We start from the raw sequence: 15,469 nt of genomic DNA on the forward strand, positions 1-15,469 counted from the left end.
AAGAAGGGGCCCATCCACTTCTCTGTAAAGTAGCATGTTCTTTCCAGTAAATCTAATTCTAATGGATGAAGAGGTCTTTAGGACCACTGCTAAATTCTGCCAACAGAGATAGAAACAAAAGGTAGATACTTTTGATACAAAAGCTTAAAAGCAAAGGGAAATGGTGCTGCAAATGGTACCATTGAGAATATGAAAAGACAACTCACAAAAAGGGAGCAAATATTTGCAAATCACGTATCTGCTAAGGGACTTGTACCCAAAATCACAAAGATCTCTTGGAACTCGGTAATAAAGATAAATAACCCAATATTAAAATGGGCAAAGGACCAGAGTAGACATTTCTCCAAAGAAAATACACAAATGATCAATAAGCACATAAAATGATGCTCAACATTATCAGCCACTGCTGCTGCTGCTGCTAAGTCACTTCAGTCGTGTCCGACTCTGTGCAACCCCGTAGACGGCGGCCTACCAGGCTCCCCCGTCCCTGGGATACTCCAGGTAAGAACACTGGAGTGGGTTGCCATTTCCTTCTCCAATGCATGAAAGGGAAAAGTGACAGTGAAGTCGCTCAGTCGTGTCCGACTCTTTGCGACCCCATGGTCTGCAGCCTACCAGGCTCCTCCGTCCATGGGATTTTCCAGGCAAGAGTACTGGAGTGGGGTGCCACTGCCTTCTCCTATCAGCCACTAGGGAAATGCAAATCAAAACTACAAAGAGAAACCACTTCACACCCACTAGGATGGTAAAACAAAACAGATGGACAACGTCCATCTGCAAACAAATGCATAAAGAAGTTGTTACATATACACAATGGAATATTACTCAGCTATGAAAAATAACACATTTGAGTCAGTTCTAATGAGGTGGATTAAACTGTAGCCTATTACACAGAATGAAGTAAGTCAGAAAAAGAAACACCAATACAGTATATTAATGCACATATATGGAATTTAGAGAGACGGTAACGACAACCCTATATGCAAGACAGCAAAAGAGACACAGACTTTTGGACTCTGTGTGAGAAGGTAAGGGTGGGATGATCTGAGAGAATAGAACTGAAACATGTACATTACCATAAGTAAAACAGATGACCAGTGCAAGTTCAAAGCATGAAACAGGGCACTCAAAGCCAGGGCTCTAGAACAACCCAGAGGGATAGGGTGGGGAGGGAAGTGGAAGGGGTGTTCTGGATGCGGAGGACACATGTGTACCTGTGGCTGATTCATGCCCATGTATGGCAAAAACCACTACAATATTGTAAAGTAATTAGCCTCCAATTTAAATAAACTAATTTTTTTAAAAAAGATTTACAATAATAAATATGTATGGCTTGGTGAGGACATGGACAAACTGGAACTCTCATACATTGCTAGCAGGAATGTAAAATGATGAAGCTGCTTAGAAAAGTTGGAAGATGCCTTAAATGCTAAGTTACCATGTGACTGAGCAATTCTACTTCTATGTATATACCCAAGAAAACTGTAAACATATGCCCACACAAAAACTTGTACAGGAATGCTTGTATCAACATTATTTATAATTGTCCAAAAGTGGAAATGACTCAAATTTATCTATCCATTGATGAATGGATAAACAAAATGTGATAAATCCATACAGCAGAATTTATTAATAAAGAGAAATAAAATACTGATACATACTACAACTCAGATGAACCTGAAAAACATTGTACTAAGTGAAAGAAACCAAACACAGAAAAGAAAGGTACATACTTTATAATTTCATATATATGAAATATCCTGAATAGACAAATCCATAGGGACGGAAAACAGATTAGTGGTTGCCAGGGGCTGAGGGAAAATGCAGTTGGGAGGGCCTGTTCATTGGTACAGGATTTACTGGGGTGATGAAAATACGCTGGAATTAGATAGTGGAAACAGTCATATAACTAAAACCCACTGGGTTGTACACTGGGCGAATTTTACAGTGTGTGAATATTATATCTCAATAAACTTTAAAAGCAAAGGTGGATAAAAATTTATGCACTGTGCAAGAAAATTCTCCTAACTTCACACTCTAACTTTCAGAGAGTGGCAAGTGGAAGTAGGAACACAGATATCTCATACTGTGGATCGTATGGTTCCCCTTGAAGATAGAGCCTGCTATTTCTCAGGCACTGTGAGAAATCCATTGAATTCTCCAAATAAGTCCCCTAAGGATAAGCCTCAAGACACAATTAGGTACAAAGGTCACAAGAGCCTGCAGTTAAAGTCAACAGAGATACTGAGGAAACTCAATGTGACGCTTCTCTCATCACTGAAGCCAGGTTTGCCCTAGCCCACCCAGAGGACACCAGAACCTTTCCACTAGCATCATCACCTCAAAACTGAATTCAAAGGCTTTCTTGGTGGCTCACTGGTGAAGAATCCTCCTGCCAATGCAGGAGACATGGGCGCAAGTAAGAAATACACGTTGTTGTTGTTCAGGCACCAAGTCATGTCCAACTCTTTGCGACCCAATGGACTGCAGCACACCAGGCTCCTCCCTTAAATTTCATGGAGTTTGTCCAAGTTCATGCCCATAATAAATAGATGGCGGTGGTACAATTCCAACCAAAGGAAATTTAGTCAAGTTTAATATATATTACAGTTATTTAAACTGAAATTTAAGTGAAAAAGGTGAAAAGATAAGGGTGTATTCAGAAAATAGTACCTAAAGTTGCAGAAATCTCAAGTCAGGCTTGAAGCTTAATTACAATATAAAGTAATAGAAAAACTAGCCAATAATAGAAGAAAAATACTAACTTGCATATAAGACTTGTGGGCCAAAAGCAGCATTATTTCCCCAGTAAAATGCCACTATATTCTATTTATACAGCAATTCAAACCCCCCGCCCTTGCTCCAGCCACGCTCTCATTTTAGTCTCACAAAAACCTGAAAAGATGTCATTGTCCAGCAAGGTCAGTCTGACTCCAAAGCCTAAACCTTCAGTATCACACAATTCTGCTTCCTATAAAACTAAAAATTTATACTTTTTCTCAAACCATAAACAAACATCAAAGACAAAGATATTTTATTAAAACCAAGTGGTCAATGTGTATTTATTGAATTTTTATTCATTATTCCTTAATTCTACTAGTATTCCTTTTACATATTTTTTAAGTCTTTTTAACTTTACATTTACTGAACATTTAAAAAAAAGCAAAAAATGAAACAAAAATATTTGCAACAAAGTGACAAAGAGTTTAATATGCCTCATATTTAACAGCCCTCTCACAAATCTACTAATCACAGACAAACCAAAAGAAAAATGAGCAAAGGACCTGAAAAGCATATTAAACACTGAGATATCATCAAATCTGGCAAAGAAGAAAAGACCAAAATAATCAATGTTAACGTGAAGAAACCCAGGCCTAGCCTCTACGGTCACTCTGGACCTGGTTGCTCCTGAATCACCTCATTCACATTTTTTTTTTAATATCCCACAAGTTGGCATGTTTGTCTCTCCTTTAACTGAACTCTTAAAGGACATCTTAATCCTTTTTACATCCCCAATAACTAGCGTCTACCCTCTAAGTGACACTCATGAATCACTAAGCAGTATGTGGATGAAAGACAAAATCAGAGCAATCAGAAATATCTGGGCCTGAGATGACAGTGAAGAAGGCTAGACTCTGACAGTATTACTTCCTGAGGCCTCTGCATCTTATCATTCACCCAGCTGCTAAAGGCAAAAAATAAAGATGGAGTCATCAATGATTTCTCCTTTCACACGCAGATTAAGAACAGCCAATATGTATTATGAAAACAAAGCCTTAAATTACTCAGAAAAATATCAATTTCTTATACTTTACCATTTAAAAGCTTCATAAGGCAGAAGAGTGTTTCTAATGAATAATCAACAAAATGGTGACTCTCAGATTTCCCATTTCTACAATGTATCCTAGTTTACTACTGTCATTAAAGCAGTAATTATCTGAAGCCAAAGATAGTTGGTACAACTTAAAAAAGCTATGCAAAAAACACTAAACAACTATATTCCTAGATGTAAGCCATATTTAACCTAGTGTTAAAGGTTAATGTATCGCAATGATTTGTGAGTTAAAAAACACTATTGGCATAAGTCAAATAAAATAATGACTATAAGGAGAAAAAAATTGCGCTCATCCTCAAATAGGCCCTTTTCGTAATACAGATTGGTATGTTCTTGGTGGGATTATTGGTGACATACCAATCTTTCCTCTTGAAAATAAAGATATGTCTTTTACTAAATGTCAGGAGACAAATAAAAAATGTTTCAATTTTTACCATTTTTTACTTCTACAGTTAAAAAAAGAACTTGTTCAGTAATTCACCAAAATCAAATTCAAACATAAATATCTTTTGGCTTTTTAACATTCACATAGAGTAGCATTTAATAAGTGAAATGGATTATATTAAAGACATTATTCTGAAATTACACATAAATTCATGATGATTCTCCAAAATAAAATAATAAAGAACATAATTATTGACATATAATTAAGAACATATATAATAAGTTTTTGCTGCTGAAGTTTAAAATTCAAAAAGAAATAAATCTGCATTCAGGTTAACAAAGAAGGGGAAAAAAGGCATCCCAAAAGAGTCACTGCCTCAAAAGAGGGTATAAAAAGTTTTAATGCAAATAAAGATTACTATAATAAGTATCAGTGACTAGCCAATCATAAATTCTTAACATTTCAGAAAAGCAGATAATTTTTAACTTAGTGCCACAGAAAAACTCATTTTAAATTTCATATATGAAAAATCTACTTTTTTCTGGGTAAAGGAGAAGAGAACTTAGCAAAAATTCTCTTAATCTTATCAAAAATGTAGTCCTCATCTTATCAAGAACTACTAAAACCCAGCAAGAAATATAGGCATATTTAATAGATAACCTAATGACAACCCAGTAGATACATTTATCTAAGATCTTTTTACTGGTAAAAAAGAGAGATGAAACTCTGATATAATAGAACACACAGTAAATGAAAAGGAGAAGGAAAATGGTTTATAAAGCAATAGACCAATCTTCAAGATATTTTGAGTGAAAAAAGGTATAAAATACAGTATGATACCTTTCGCATTGAAAGGGGCAGGAGACTGTGTGTGTGTGTGTGTGTGTGTACATGCTTTTGGTGGTCTATACCAAAATCAGCTTTGGAAAAATACATATGAAACTGTTAACACAAGGGTTATTTGGGGGGAGGATAAAATGGTAGCCGGAAAGTAGTAAAAGGTAAGCTTTCCCTCATTTCATCTGCTTGTGTATTTTGAATCTGAGCAATGTGAATGTATGTATATCAAAAGAAAAAATTAAAAGTACTTTACCTTGCACCATTGTTCCTAATGACTTCCACAGTTTCTTCAACAAAATATCGATCCTTGATGTATGCAAAAATATCATCACAAATTTCATGTAAGCGTGAACGATGGGTGAGGTTGGTCAAGTATAAAACTGGAACAATTAGTGGTTCTGGAAAGCTCTGAAGATTCTGTCTCGCTTTTCTTTCTGACTCAAGTGCTTCCTGATAGGTGAGTCCAGGTCTGCCCGTCACAGCACAGCTCCACACAAGACTGTTGCACAGAATGGTTCGCTCAAAAAAGTCACTGATTCAAAAACACAAACAAAAATGCATTACCTGTCATTCACAAGTTTTATATTAAAAGCTGACAAAGGATTGAGCCTTTATTGCAAAATTTTATACAGAATCATATAACTCATACAAAAATTTAGGGACTGGTCAATTTATACATTAATACAAACATAAGAAAAAGTATATTTAAACTAGACATTTATAGTTTTCAATTTAAAGGTACATTTGGCCAAAATTGGACTGTGATTTCTATCAGTTTTGAAACTGAGTGAAACAAAATAAACTCAGCCTTTCTTTTTCCTTCTAATTTTTAAGCTTTCTATTCCAAAGCAGTCAAAACACTGAATTCAAGCACTTGGCTATGAATTTTGAAAGGGTTTAACATAATAGTGAAAAACTGGGAAATCTAAGCATCTAACAATAAGAGAAAAGTTAAATAAATTATAGTACTTCATACAATGAAAACTCACAGTCATGAAACAGTAAGAGAGTTCTTAAATAATGTAAACAGGAAAGACAACTTTCCAGTTTGCTTCCATCCTATATTTTTTTCAAAGTAAAAGCTTACCAAGACAACTAATGGTTCCCAAGGGAAAAAGTAGGTGGGACAAATGGGGAGATTGGGATGGACATATACACACTACTATATATAAAACAGATAACTAACAAGGGTCTACTGAATAGCATGGGAATTCTACTCAATACTCTGTAACAACCTATTATAGGAAAAGAATTTAAAGTAGATATACATACATGTATAACTGAGTCACTTTGCTGCACACTTGAAACTAATACAACACTGTAAATCAACTATACTCCAAAAAAAATGTAATAAGTATATAAAAAAAGCTTATCAAAACTATATAGAATATGGTCCACTTGTGTTAAAATTAAAAAAAGAAAGATGGAAGGAAAGTAGAGAAATGGCTTAAGGAAGCATAAAATATTTCTGGAATTGTAATACAAAATATATTATATGTTATATTAATATAAAAATCAAGGTAACAGCTACAGAATGGGGATGGGATTAAGGGACCATTCTACTCAGTGTTTTTCTACACTGTTGGGATTTCTTACTACGGCACTGATTTCTCTTCAAAACTTTAATTTGGTCATTTTTAAAATGCAAGAGATCTAGTATAGAGATAGACTTCTAAGGTATATTAAGTAGAAAAAACTCAATCACTGAATGATATAATTCCACATGCATTAATATAGTAATAGCAAAAATGTGCAAAGGTTTGCATTTATACAAATACCATAAACAGATGTTCCCTATGGAGAAAGGGAGGAACTGGGAAGGAAGAAAAGAAAATTTGTCATTCTAAATATTTCCATATTGTTTGCGTTTGTAAAAGTATTTAGTTGATTGCTCGAGGTCTTAGTTGCAACACACGGGATCTTTGATTCTTGTTGAGGCATGCAGGATCTTTACTTGTGGCATGTGGAATCTAGTTCCCTGACTAGGAACTGAACCCACTCCCCTTGCATGGAGAGTGTGGAGTCTCAGCCATTCAACCACCAGGGAAGTCTCTATTTGAATTTTTATGATGAGTATTCATGTTTTTGTAACAAAAATATCTTTAAATGGAAAAGGTTAGAAATATGCAAAAAGATTAACAATAGTTGCCTCTAAGTGGCAAAATTTGGGTAAATATTTTGCCCTCTTCTATATTTTGGTCTCCTTTTCAACAATTATGTGTAACCAACATAACTCACAATTCTCTAACTTTTCCTCCTTCCTGAGATTCACCTTCCCTTCTACTGTCATTCTAAAAATTGTTAAAAACTATTACATGCGTATTTCCTCATCAGTATATCTGTCCAGGTTACCCTTACAGTAGGGTCTGATTTTCAAAGAAGATTTGGAATAATTCCATTAAGATAGTTTCATTTGTATATTTGTCTGTAGTCTACAAGAACAACAAAAAATAAAACCTACAGAAGTAAAGAGAAACTAATCATACCTTAACATAAATGAGATCTAAAGAGATAACACACATAAGCCAAGTTACACGACTGTGCCTGCATGCTAAGCTGTTTCAGTTGTGTCTGACTCTTTGAGACCCTGTGGGCTGTAGCCTGCCAGGCTCCTCTGTCCATGGGATTCTCCAAGCAAGAATATTGGAGTGGTTTGCCATGCCCTCCCTCCAGGGGATCTTCCTGATCCAGGGATTGAACCAGCATTTCCTGGGTCTCCTGCATTGGCAGGTGAGTTCTTTACCACTAGCGCCGTCTGGAAAGCTCAGACTAATTCAGTACAAAGGAAAATCCTTTTGAAGTATGTACCTTTCAGTAATGGAGATAATGGGTGCACATCGTTAAAATACAAAGTAAAAAGTGATTATCTTTACTAGACAGAGGCAGATATTCTTTGGGAATTCAGAGGAAGGGAACAAGGAGAGACAGGCACAAACAAGAAATGCTAGGAAACATCTTTGGGGGGAAGTGGCATTAAAAGTTAGGATGAAATGGAAAAGTAGAGTTGAAGAAAAAATATGTGAGAGAGAAAAAACAATGAATATAATCTGATTTTTATAATAAAATCTATGTCAGATAAATAATTTATTAGCTAAGTGAGAGGCAAGAGACTTACCCAATCAAGGGTTATCAATAGTGCAGAATAAAATGAATGAACAGACAGATCTTGGAAGAGGTCTTATTCAATTTTTACTGCCTAAAACTGCAGTTCACTTAGAAAGCTTCATAAAAAGTCTTGAACTTTTTCCTTTAGAAACAAACATAGGTTCCCAAGCCACATATTTAATGTGCATGAGATATTCTAATAATTTAAGCTGTATCTAGTGGCTCAGAGGTTAAAGCGTCTGCCCGCAATGCGGGAGACCTGGGTTCAATCCCTGGGTCAGGAAGATTCCCTGGAGAAGGAAATGGCAACCCACTCCAGTACTCTTGCCTGGAGAATCCCATGGACGGAGGAGCCTGGTGGGCTACAGTCCACGGGGTCTGAGACACGTGACTGTAGCGACTCACTCAGACACGACTGAGCGACTTCACTTTCACTTTCACAGGTGACCTCTGCACTATGAGGAGAGGAAGAAGGGGTGCTAATCTCCACACAGTCAAAAATCTGCGTGTAACTTTACAATCAGTTCTCCTTATTCACAGTCAACTGTAAGGAAGTGAGGTGAAATGAAAGTCGCTCAGTTGTGTCAGTCTCTTTGTAACCCTTTGGACTATACAGTCCATGGAATTCTCCATGCCAGAATACTGGGTAGCGTATCCCTTCTCTAGTGGATCTTCCCGACCCAGGAATAGAACCAGGGTCTCCTGCATTGTAGGCAGATTCTTTACCAACTGAGCTACCAGGTAAGCCCCAACTCTAAGGAAAAATATACTTCAAATCTAGCTATTTTACACATTAACTAGTCTCTGGTTGTGCTCAGTCACGTCCAGCTCTCTGTGACCCCATGGGCTGTAGTCTACCAAGCTCCTCTGTCCACGTGCAGTTTTCCAGGCAAGAATACTGGAGTGGGTTGCCATTTCCTACTCCAGGGGCTCTTCCCAACCCAGGGACCGAACCCACGTCTCCTGTATCTCCTGCATCGGCAGGTGGATTCTTTACCACTGAGCCACCTGGGAAGCCCAACTAGTTTAAGACACTGCTATCAAAAACAAAATGGTAGCTACACATACAATTTAAAATTTTCTTGTGGCCACATTTAAAAACTTTTAAAGAAATACTAATGAAATCAATACATTTTATTTAACTCAATATATTCCAAAATATTGCAATATGTAATCAATAATGAAATATTTTACTTTTTTTTTTGGTACTAAGTCTTCAAAATCCAGTAAATATTTTACATTTATTGTGCATCTTAATTCTGACAGGTGACATTTCAAGTTCTTAATAACCAATGGCTCCTGCATTAGACAACACAGCTCTAGCCTTTGTAGGTCGGTATCTAACAGGCTGGAGTATTTGCAGCCATGGCAGGGGGAAGACTTTGGACTGAGCTGCAAAAAACACTACTTATTTATTTTGATTATTTTTTTATTATTGGAGTATAATTGCTTTATAATGTTGTGTTAGTTTCTGCTGTACAAAAATGTGAATCAGCTTATGTATACATATATCCCCCCTCATCCGTGAGCCTCCCTCCCACCCTATCCCTCATTCCACCCCTTCCAGGTCATCAAAAAGCAGGGAGCTAAGCTCCCTGAATAAACGTTATTTAGATTTGTTATCACTGTTCAAAGTACCAAGGAGAGGAATGGTGTAAGTACCACAAACCTCCACTAAACATGTCAATAGACAACAACCAGTGATGTAGAGCTACCTGACTTCACCAGGTTTCCACAGCCTCTTGTAAAGGGTTTCTACTGTTTCCTTTGTGCTTATCTATTCTACAAAGCTGCTGTTACATTATAGCCCTGCTATGTACAAAATCCACCATTAGGAGGAGGGAGGCAGGACACACTATCATAGTGGTGTGGGAAGCAAGGGGAAATAAAGCCCAAAGCTCTGTCTCCCTATTCAACACCCCTGCCAACATTGCACCATCTCTAACGTTATACACCTTCACTTCTTCCACTTCTGCAATTCTGCTCTTCACCCATTCATCATACTCATTCAAATGTGTGGGGGTTTGTTAATAATACTGAACTCTAGGGGATAGGTTACAGTGCCTCTTCAATTTCAATATTATAAGGCTATAAATAATGAAAAATTTCCAAGAAGCACATTTTATTATTGTGAGGAAAAATTTATAAAATACAAAGTACTATTTTATATCAGTTTAGACTAATATAGATTATTATGTCTCCAACTGATTGCTATAATACATTCCTTCAACAATCCTCTTTACTAGAAATGGGCATAGTACTAGCCCAGAGGTCAAATCCAGACTTCCACCTGTTTTTCTATTTTTATTGGAACACAATATATTTAGGTATTGCCTATGACTGCTTTCTCACTATATCCATAGAGTTGGGTAGGTGCAACAGACACCTAACAGCCTGGAAAGCCTACAATATTGACTATCTGACCCTTTAAGAAATTGTTTGATGACCCCTGCCCTTTACTATTATTTCATAAGGAAAAACTGCTTCTGAGTTACCAGGTCAAGTACTGGTAAGAACACACTTCTAAGGGCAATATTTCTGTTAACTTGCTGAGTATCTGGAAAACCAAAAACCTAGTAGAATAAGGTTAAGAATGAAGTGACATAAAAAACAGAAACCAAATACAATTAAGAAAAGATAAATGCAAAGCATACTTTATTTACTTAATGGCCCAAACTATTAACTAGACATACAACAAGAAAGATTCAGCACAAAACTGCAGAAAAAATCTAAGGGACATAAACAAACTCCTCCATCTGCAAAATAATTAGTAACTGAGAAACCCATCCATAGGTTAAAAACTAACATAACTCGACTAAAACAGCATATGGCATGCAATAGATGGATGGAAAGTATGGTTTATGAACTTAAAACAGACAGCGTGGGTTGGTCTAACAATTGCTTTCACTAAAGGGGTTACAAGAGCAGATTAGGTGCTAACTATGGCCATTGTAGACTAAACATGTCTTATAGACAGAAAAAGCTGCAAGAGGAAAATTACGTTTGTTTTGATGAGGGGGAGTTCAATTAATTAAAAATATAAAGTTTAAAGACACTTTAACAAGATATTACTTTGCAATTAGTGCTGCCTCAGTCAGACTTAAGATAGTGACATACAAGGTAAGCTTCTAAAATCTTCCGATGACACTAAGGTGAGGAATGGGTTTCCCAGGTGGCGCTAGCGGTAAAAAACCTGCCTGCCAATGCAGGAGATACAAGAGACCAGGGTTCAATCCTGGGGTTGGGAAGATCCCCTGAAGGAGGGCATGCTAATCCATTCCAGTATACTAGCCTAGAGAATCCCATGGACAGAGAAGCCTGGTGGGCTACAGTCCATAGAGTCGCAAAGAGTCAGATACGACTGAAGCAACTTTGCGTGAGTGCAAGGTGAGGAATAGCAATACAGAATTTTAAAATCTAGACAAAGCCTAAAGCACAAATCAACAAAGGTGAAACATATGGCTCCATCTTTCAGGACCCAACTTAGATGTTATCTCCTATTTGAGGGCTTCCTCATCTCCCCAGCAGTCTTCAGCTCCATCGTCTATGTTTCCATTACACTAGCCCCACAGCATATGTGAATTATATCACTGTGTTCCAGACACACATTCACTTCTCACTAGTGAGCATTAGTGAAGTCGCTTCGTCTTGTCTGACTCTTTGCGACCCCATGGACTGTAGCCTGTCAGGCTCTTCCATTCATGGGATTTTCTAGGCAAGAATACTGGAGTGGGTTGCCATTTCCTTCCCCGGGAGATCTTCTCCACCCAGGGATTGAACCCGGATCTCCCGCATTGCAGACAGCCACTTTACCATCTGAGCCACCAGGGAACATATAATAAGCATTACGTGTTGGTAAATAGGAACACAAGCTCTAGAGTCTTAGGTATGTGAGTGAGAACTCTAGTGTCACCAAATTGCTATATAGGTAGTTTTGGACACTGATCTTGGACTTAATTCTTCTTACCCCAATCCCAGCTTTCTCATCTGCAAAAAGAGTACAGCAAGGACTGAATCAACAAGGGAAGAGCTGATGAACAATGAAAACAGGATGTTTTATAAACCAGTCACACTTTTCATTGCAGTCAGGTTGAAACATAAAGCTGGTTTGTCAGTGATGTTGTGGAAGAGACTCCTGCATTGTATATGAAAAATATGACTCACATAAAGATGGGAAATACATTCCAAGAGTATAAATGCCTCAAAAAAGAAGTCACTTTATTAAGGAGATTTAAGTCACTAGGTAATACAAATCATTTTCCTATCCTACAAAACTAGGATTTCTGGGATTCAGACCTAACTGTTCCATTTCCACAGACCAAAAAAAAAAAACTTTAATGAAGTTGTTGTCAGCTAACTAAATTACAGAATAAATGTTTATTTAAGAGAGTAAATTATGTACTTTATTTGGCTTGCTTTATCTATGAGCTTCATTTTTCTTATATTTTTTCCCTTATGTTTCATATATAAGTGAGATCATATAGTATTTGCTTTTCTCTGTCAGACATTTCACTTAGCATAACGCCCTCAAGGTTCATAGGCATTGTTGCAAATGAAAGATTTTGTTCTTTTTAAAGACTGAATAATATTCTATTGTGTATTCTTTACCCATCTATCCATCAGTGGACACTTAGTTTGTTTCTTTATCTTGCAATGAACACTGGGGCGGCATATATCTTTTAAAAAAGAATTAGTGTTTTCATTTTCTTTGGATAAATACCCAGAAGTGGATCATATGGTAGTTCTATTTGTAATTTTTTGAGGAACCCCTATATTATTTTCTAAATGGCTGTCCCAATTTATATTCCTACCAACAGTGCATGAGACTTTGTTTTTCTTTACATCCTCCCCAACACTTATTACTTTGTCTTTTTGATATTATAATAATAGCCATTCTAACATGTGTGAGATGATAACTCATTATGGTTTTCATTTGTCTGTCCCGTATGATTAATGATGTAAAGCACCTGTTGGCTCTTGAATATCTTCTTTGGAAAACTATTCAGATCTGTCCATTTTAAAATCTAATTGTTTTGTTATTTTTTTGCTGTTGAATTGTATGAGCTCTTTATATATTTAGAATATTAGCCCCTTGTCAGATATAAGACTTACAAATATTTTCTTCCATTTAGTAGGCTGCCTTTTCATTTTGTTAATACTTCTTGCTGTGCAGAAGCTTTTCAGTTTGATGTAGTCCCACTAGTTTTGCTTTTACTTGTGGTATTGGGTTAAAAAATCATTGCCAAGACCTATGTCAAGGAGCTTACCACCTATGTTTTCTTCTAGGAGTTTTATGGTTTCAGGTCTTATGTTCAAGTCTTTAATCCATTTGGAGTTAATTTTTGTTTATGGCATAAGACAGTGGCTCAGTTTCATTCTTTTGCACTCTAGCTTATGCATTTGCCTACAGTTAATGTGCTATTTTTTAGGTCTTCTTTACTTGTGGAAAGCAGGTCAAACAAGAGTTAGCAATTAATTAGAGTACATAGTTCAAAAATAAAGGAGTTTGAGCTGTATAAGTGGTTACACTTATGATAAGAATACATCTTTGTCATAGTCCCTGTCTCAAAGAATTTGGAGTCTAGAAAAAGAGAAAATGTGATGCAACAAACACATTACATTACAGAGCAATAACTGCAGATAAAAGTTACACTAGATAAAATGGAGGTGGTGACCACTGCTGCTGGAAGGACAAAGGAGGAAGTGTTAGGCTATAATATCAAGTAAGACAGACAAAACATTAGTTAGCAATTAAAAGGTCACTGGCAACCTCTATTAACCAGAGTTAGAGGCAGTTACTTTGCCTTGTGCTAGGAAGTGAATGAGGTGGGGAGCTGTTGTAAAAATCTTTAAGACTGATTAAAGCTATATTCAAGAAATCAAAAACCTGAGCAAATAGGTAAGCATAGTGATCCTCAGACAAATACAAAAGAATATTCAAATTTATGCACTTAAAGGATAATCTTCAAACAAATTCACATAAATCAATATGTAATTTAATGAATTAGTGAAAACAGAAGCTCGCATCACAGCTTCTCCAGACTTGTGGCAAGGGTCAGATTACCATAATCTGCAGACTACCATATACCATTCATCATGAATGCATTTTTAGAAAAATCCCTTTGTAGTCATATAAGAGAAAGTAATTCAAATAAATTTTAACACAAATGGCAATCTTCTTCCAATTTTGCAATTCAAAGTCATAAACAGTTCTGCTTTGCTCAGGATATATGATTAAGTATTTTTGCTCCCAAACCAATCCTATCCTCTAAACTACTCGTAATTTCCAAAAATCCAAACACTTCAGCACAGAGAAAACAGAAAACAAACAAACAAACAAACAAACAAACTAGTTTTTTTGTTTTCTTTTTAAATTTTAATGTCATAAGACAATAAAGGAAGCAGTTCCTTAACATTAATGGAAGGTAGGTTTGGAATACCAAAAGTCTCTTCCTTTATTTGGCATTTCGGATTTCTCCATGATTATATTAACAATAAATCATCAAGAACCTAAGTATTTGAAAAGTGTTTAATTCAAAGAGGATAAAGGTCATATTTACACACCCTTCTAAGAAGAGTGTCTCAAAAATTATGACTGCTTACATGAAAGAAGAAAAGTTTGAAATTTAACCCCATTTCCTATCTTGTTGGCACTTTTAAATACAACTGTGTGAAAAAATTCAGAATTACCAAGGATTTTAACTTAAATCTTCCTTAAAAATAAGACAACATCCTTGTCAAGTTACTTAATCCAAATTCACTTAAGTAGTTACAAGAGTGAACTCTATTTGAGTAACAAAACAAGTCCGTACAGGAGCAGAGTAAGATGTGCACTCTTATTTATTTAAAAGTATTGTGTGCTGAAAAACTTGTTTAGATGTAACACGTTTACGTGTAACTCCTGTGGAGCTGGAGAAAAAGACTTGCTTAAAAATAAAAGCTTAAAGGAAACGTCTTTCCTAACCACTGCTCATTCCTTAGACAGGTGCAGATGCCTAAAGCCCTCCTTCCATCAAGCCCCTACTCAGAAAAGGTGCCTCCTACACACAATTTATTTGGTTGCTATAACACTCGGTTTCTAAGCCACAAAAGGATTGCTTCTGAGTGGAGAGGATAAAGCATAAGAAAAAGGGAGGGTCCGGCTGTTTCAGCGATTGATCAATTCAGGTTCTCACTTGGAGATCCTGCTTAAACACAGAGATCTGAAACACCCTGTTGTTAGGTGTCACAGGACAAGGCGATCTCTTGGGATACACCAGGCAAGGGACTAAAATTTTAGGGGTTGCAACTACACACGCAGCAGC

General features: G+C 36.5%; 1 protein-coding gene across 5 annotated transcripts in view; it reads right to left on the reverse strand.

Moving 5' to 3' along the window:
- BAZ1A (bromodomain adjacent to zinc finger domain 1A) overlaps positions 1 to 15,469 on the reverse strand; it is a 113,297-nt gene that overhangs the window by 70,301 nt on the left and 27,527 nt on the right. For all 5 annotated transcript variants that reach the window (XM_059879153.1, XM_059879152.1, XM_059879151.1 and 2 more), the window contains one exon: positions 5,314 to 5,592. In XM_059879153.1, coding sequence (XP_059735136.1) covers positions 5,314 to 5,592 — 279 coding nt within the window. The remainder of the gene's footprint in view (positions 1 to 5,313; positions 5,593 to 15,469) is intronic.

Source organism: Bos taurus, chromosome 21, assembly GCF_002263795.3.
Source record: "Bos taurus isolate L1 Dominette 01449 registration number 42190680 breed Hereford chromosome 21, ARS-UCD2.0, whole genome shotgun sequence".
In the NCBI taxonomy this organism is placed as follows: domain Eukaryota; kingdom Metazoa; phylum Chordata; class Mammalia; order Artiodactyla; family Bovidae; genus Bos; species Bos taurus.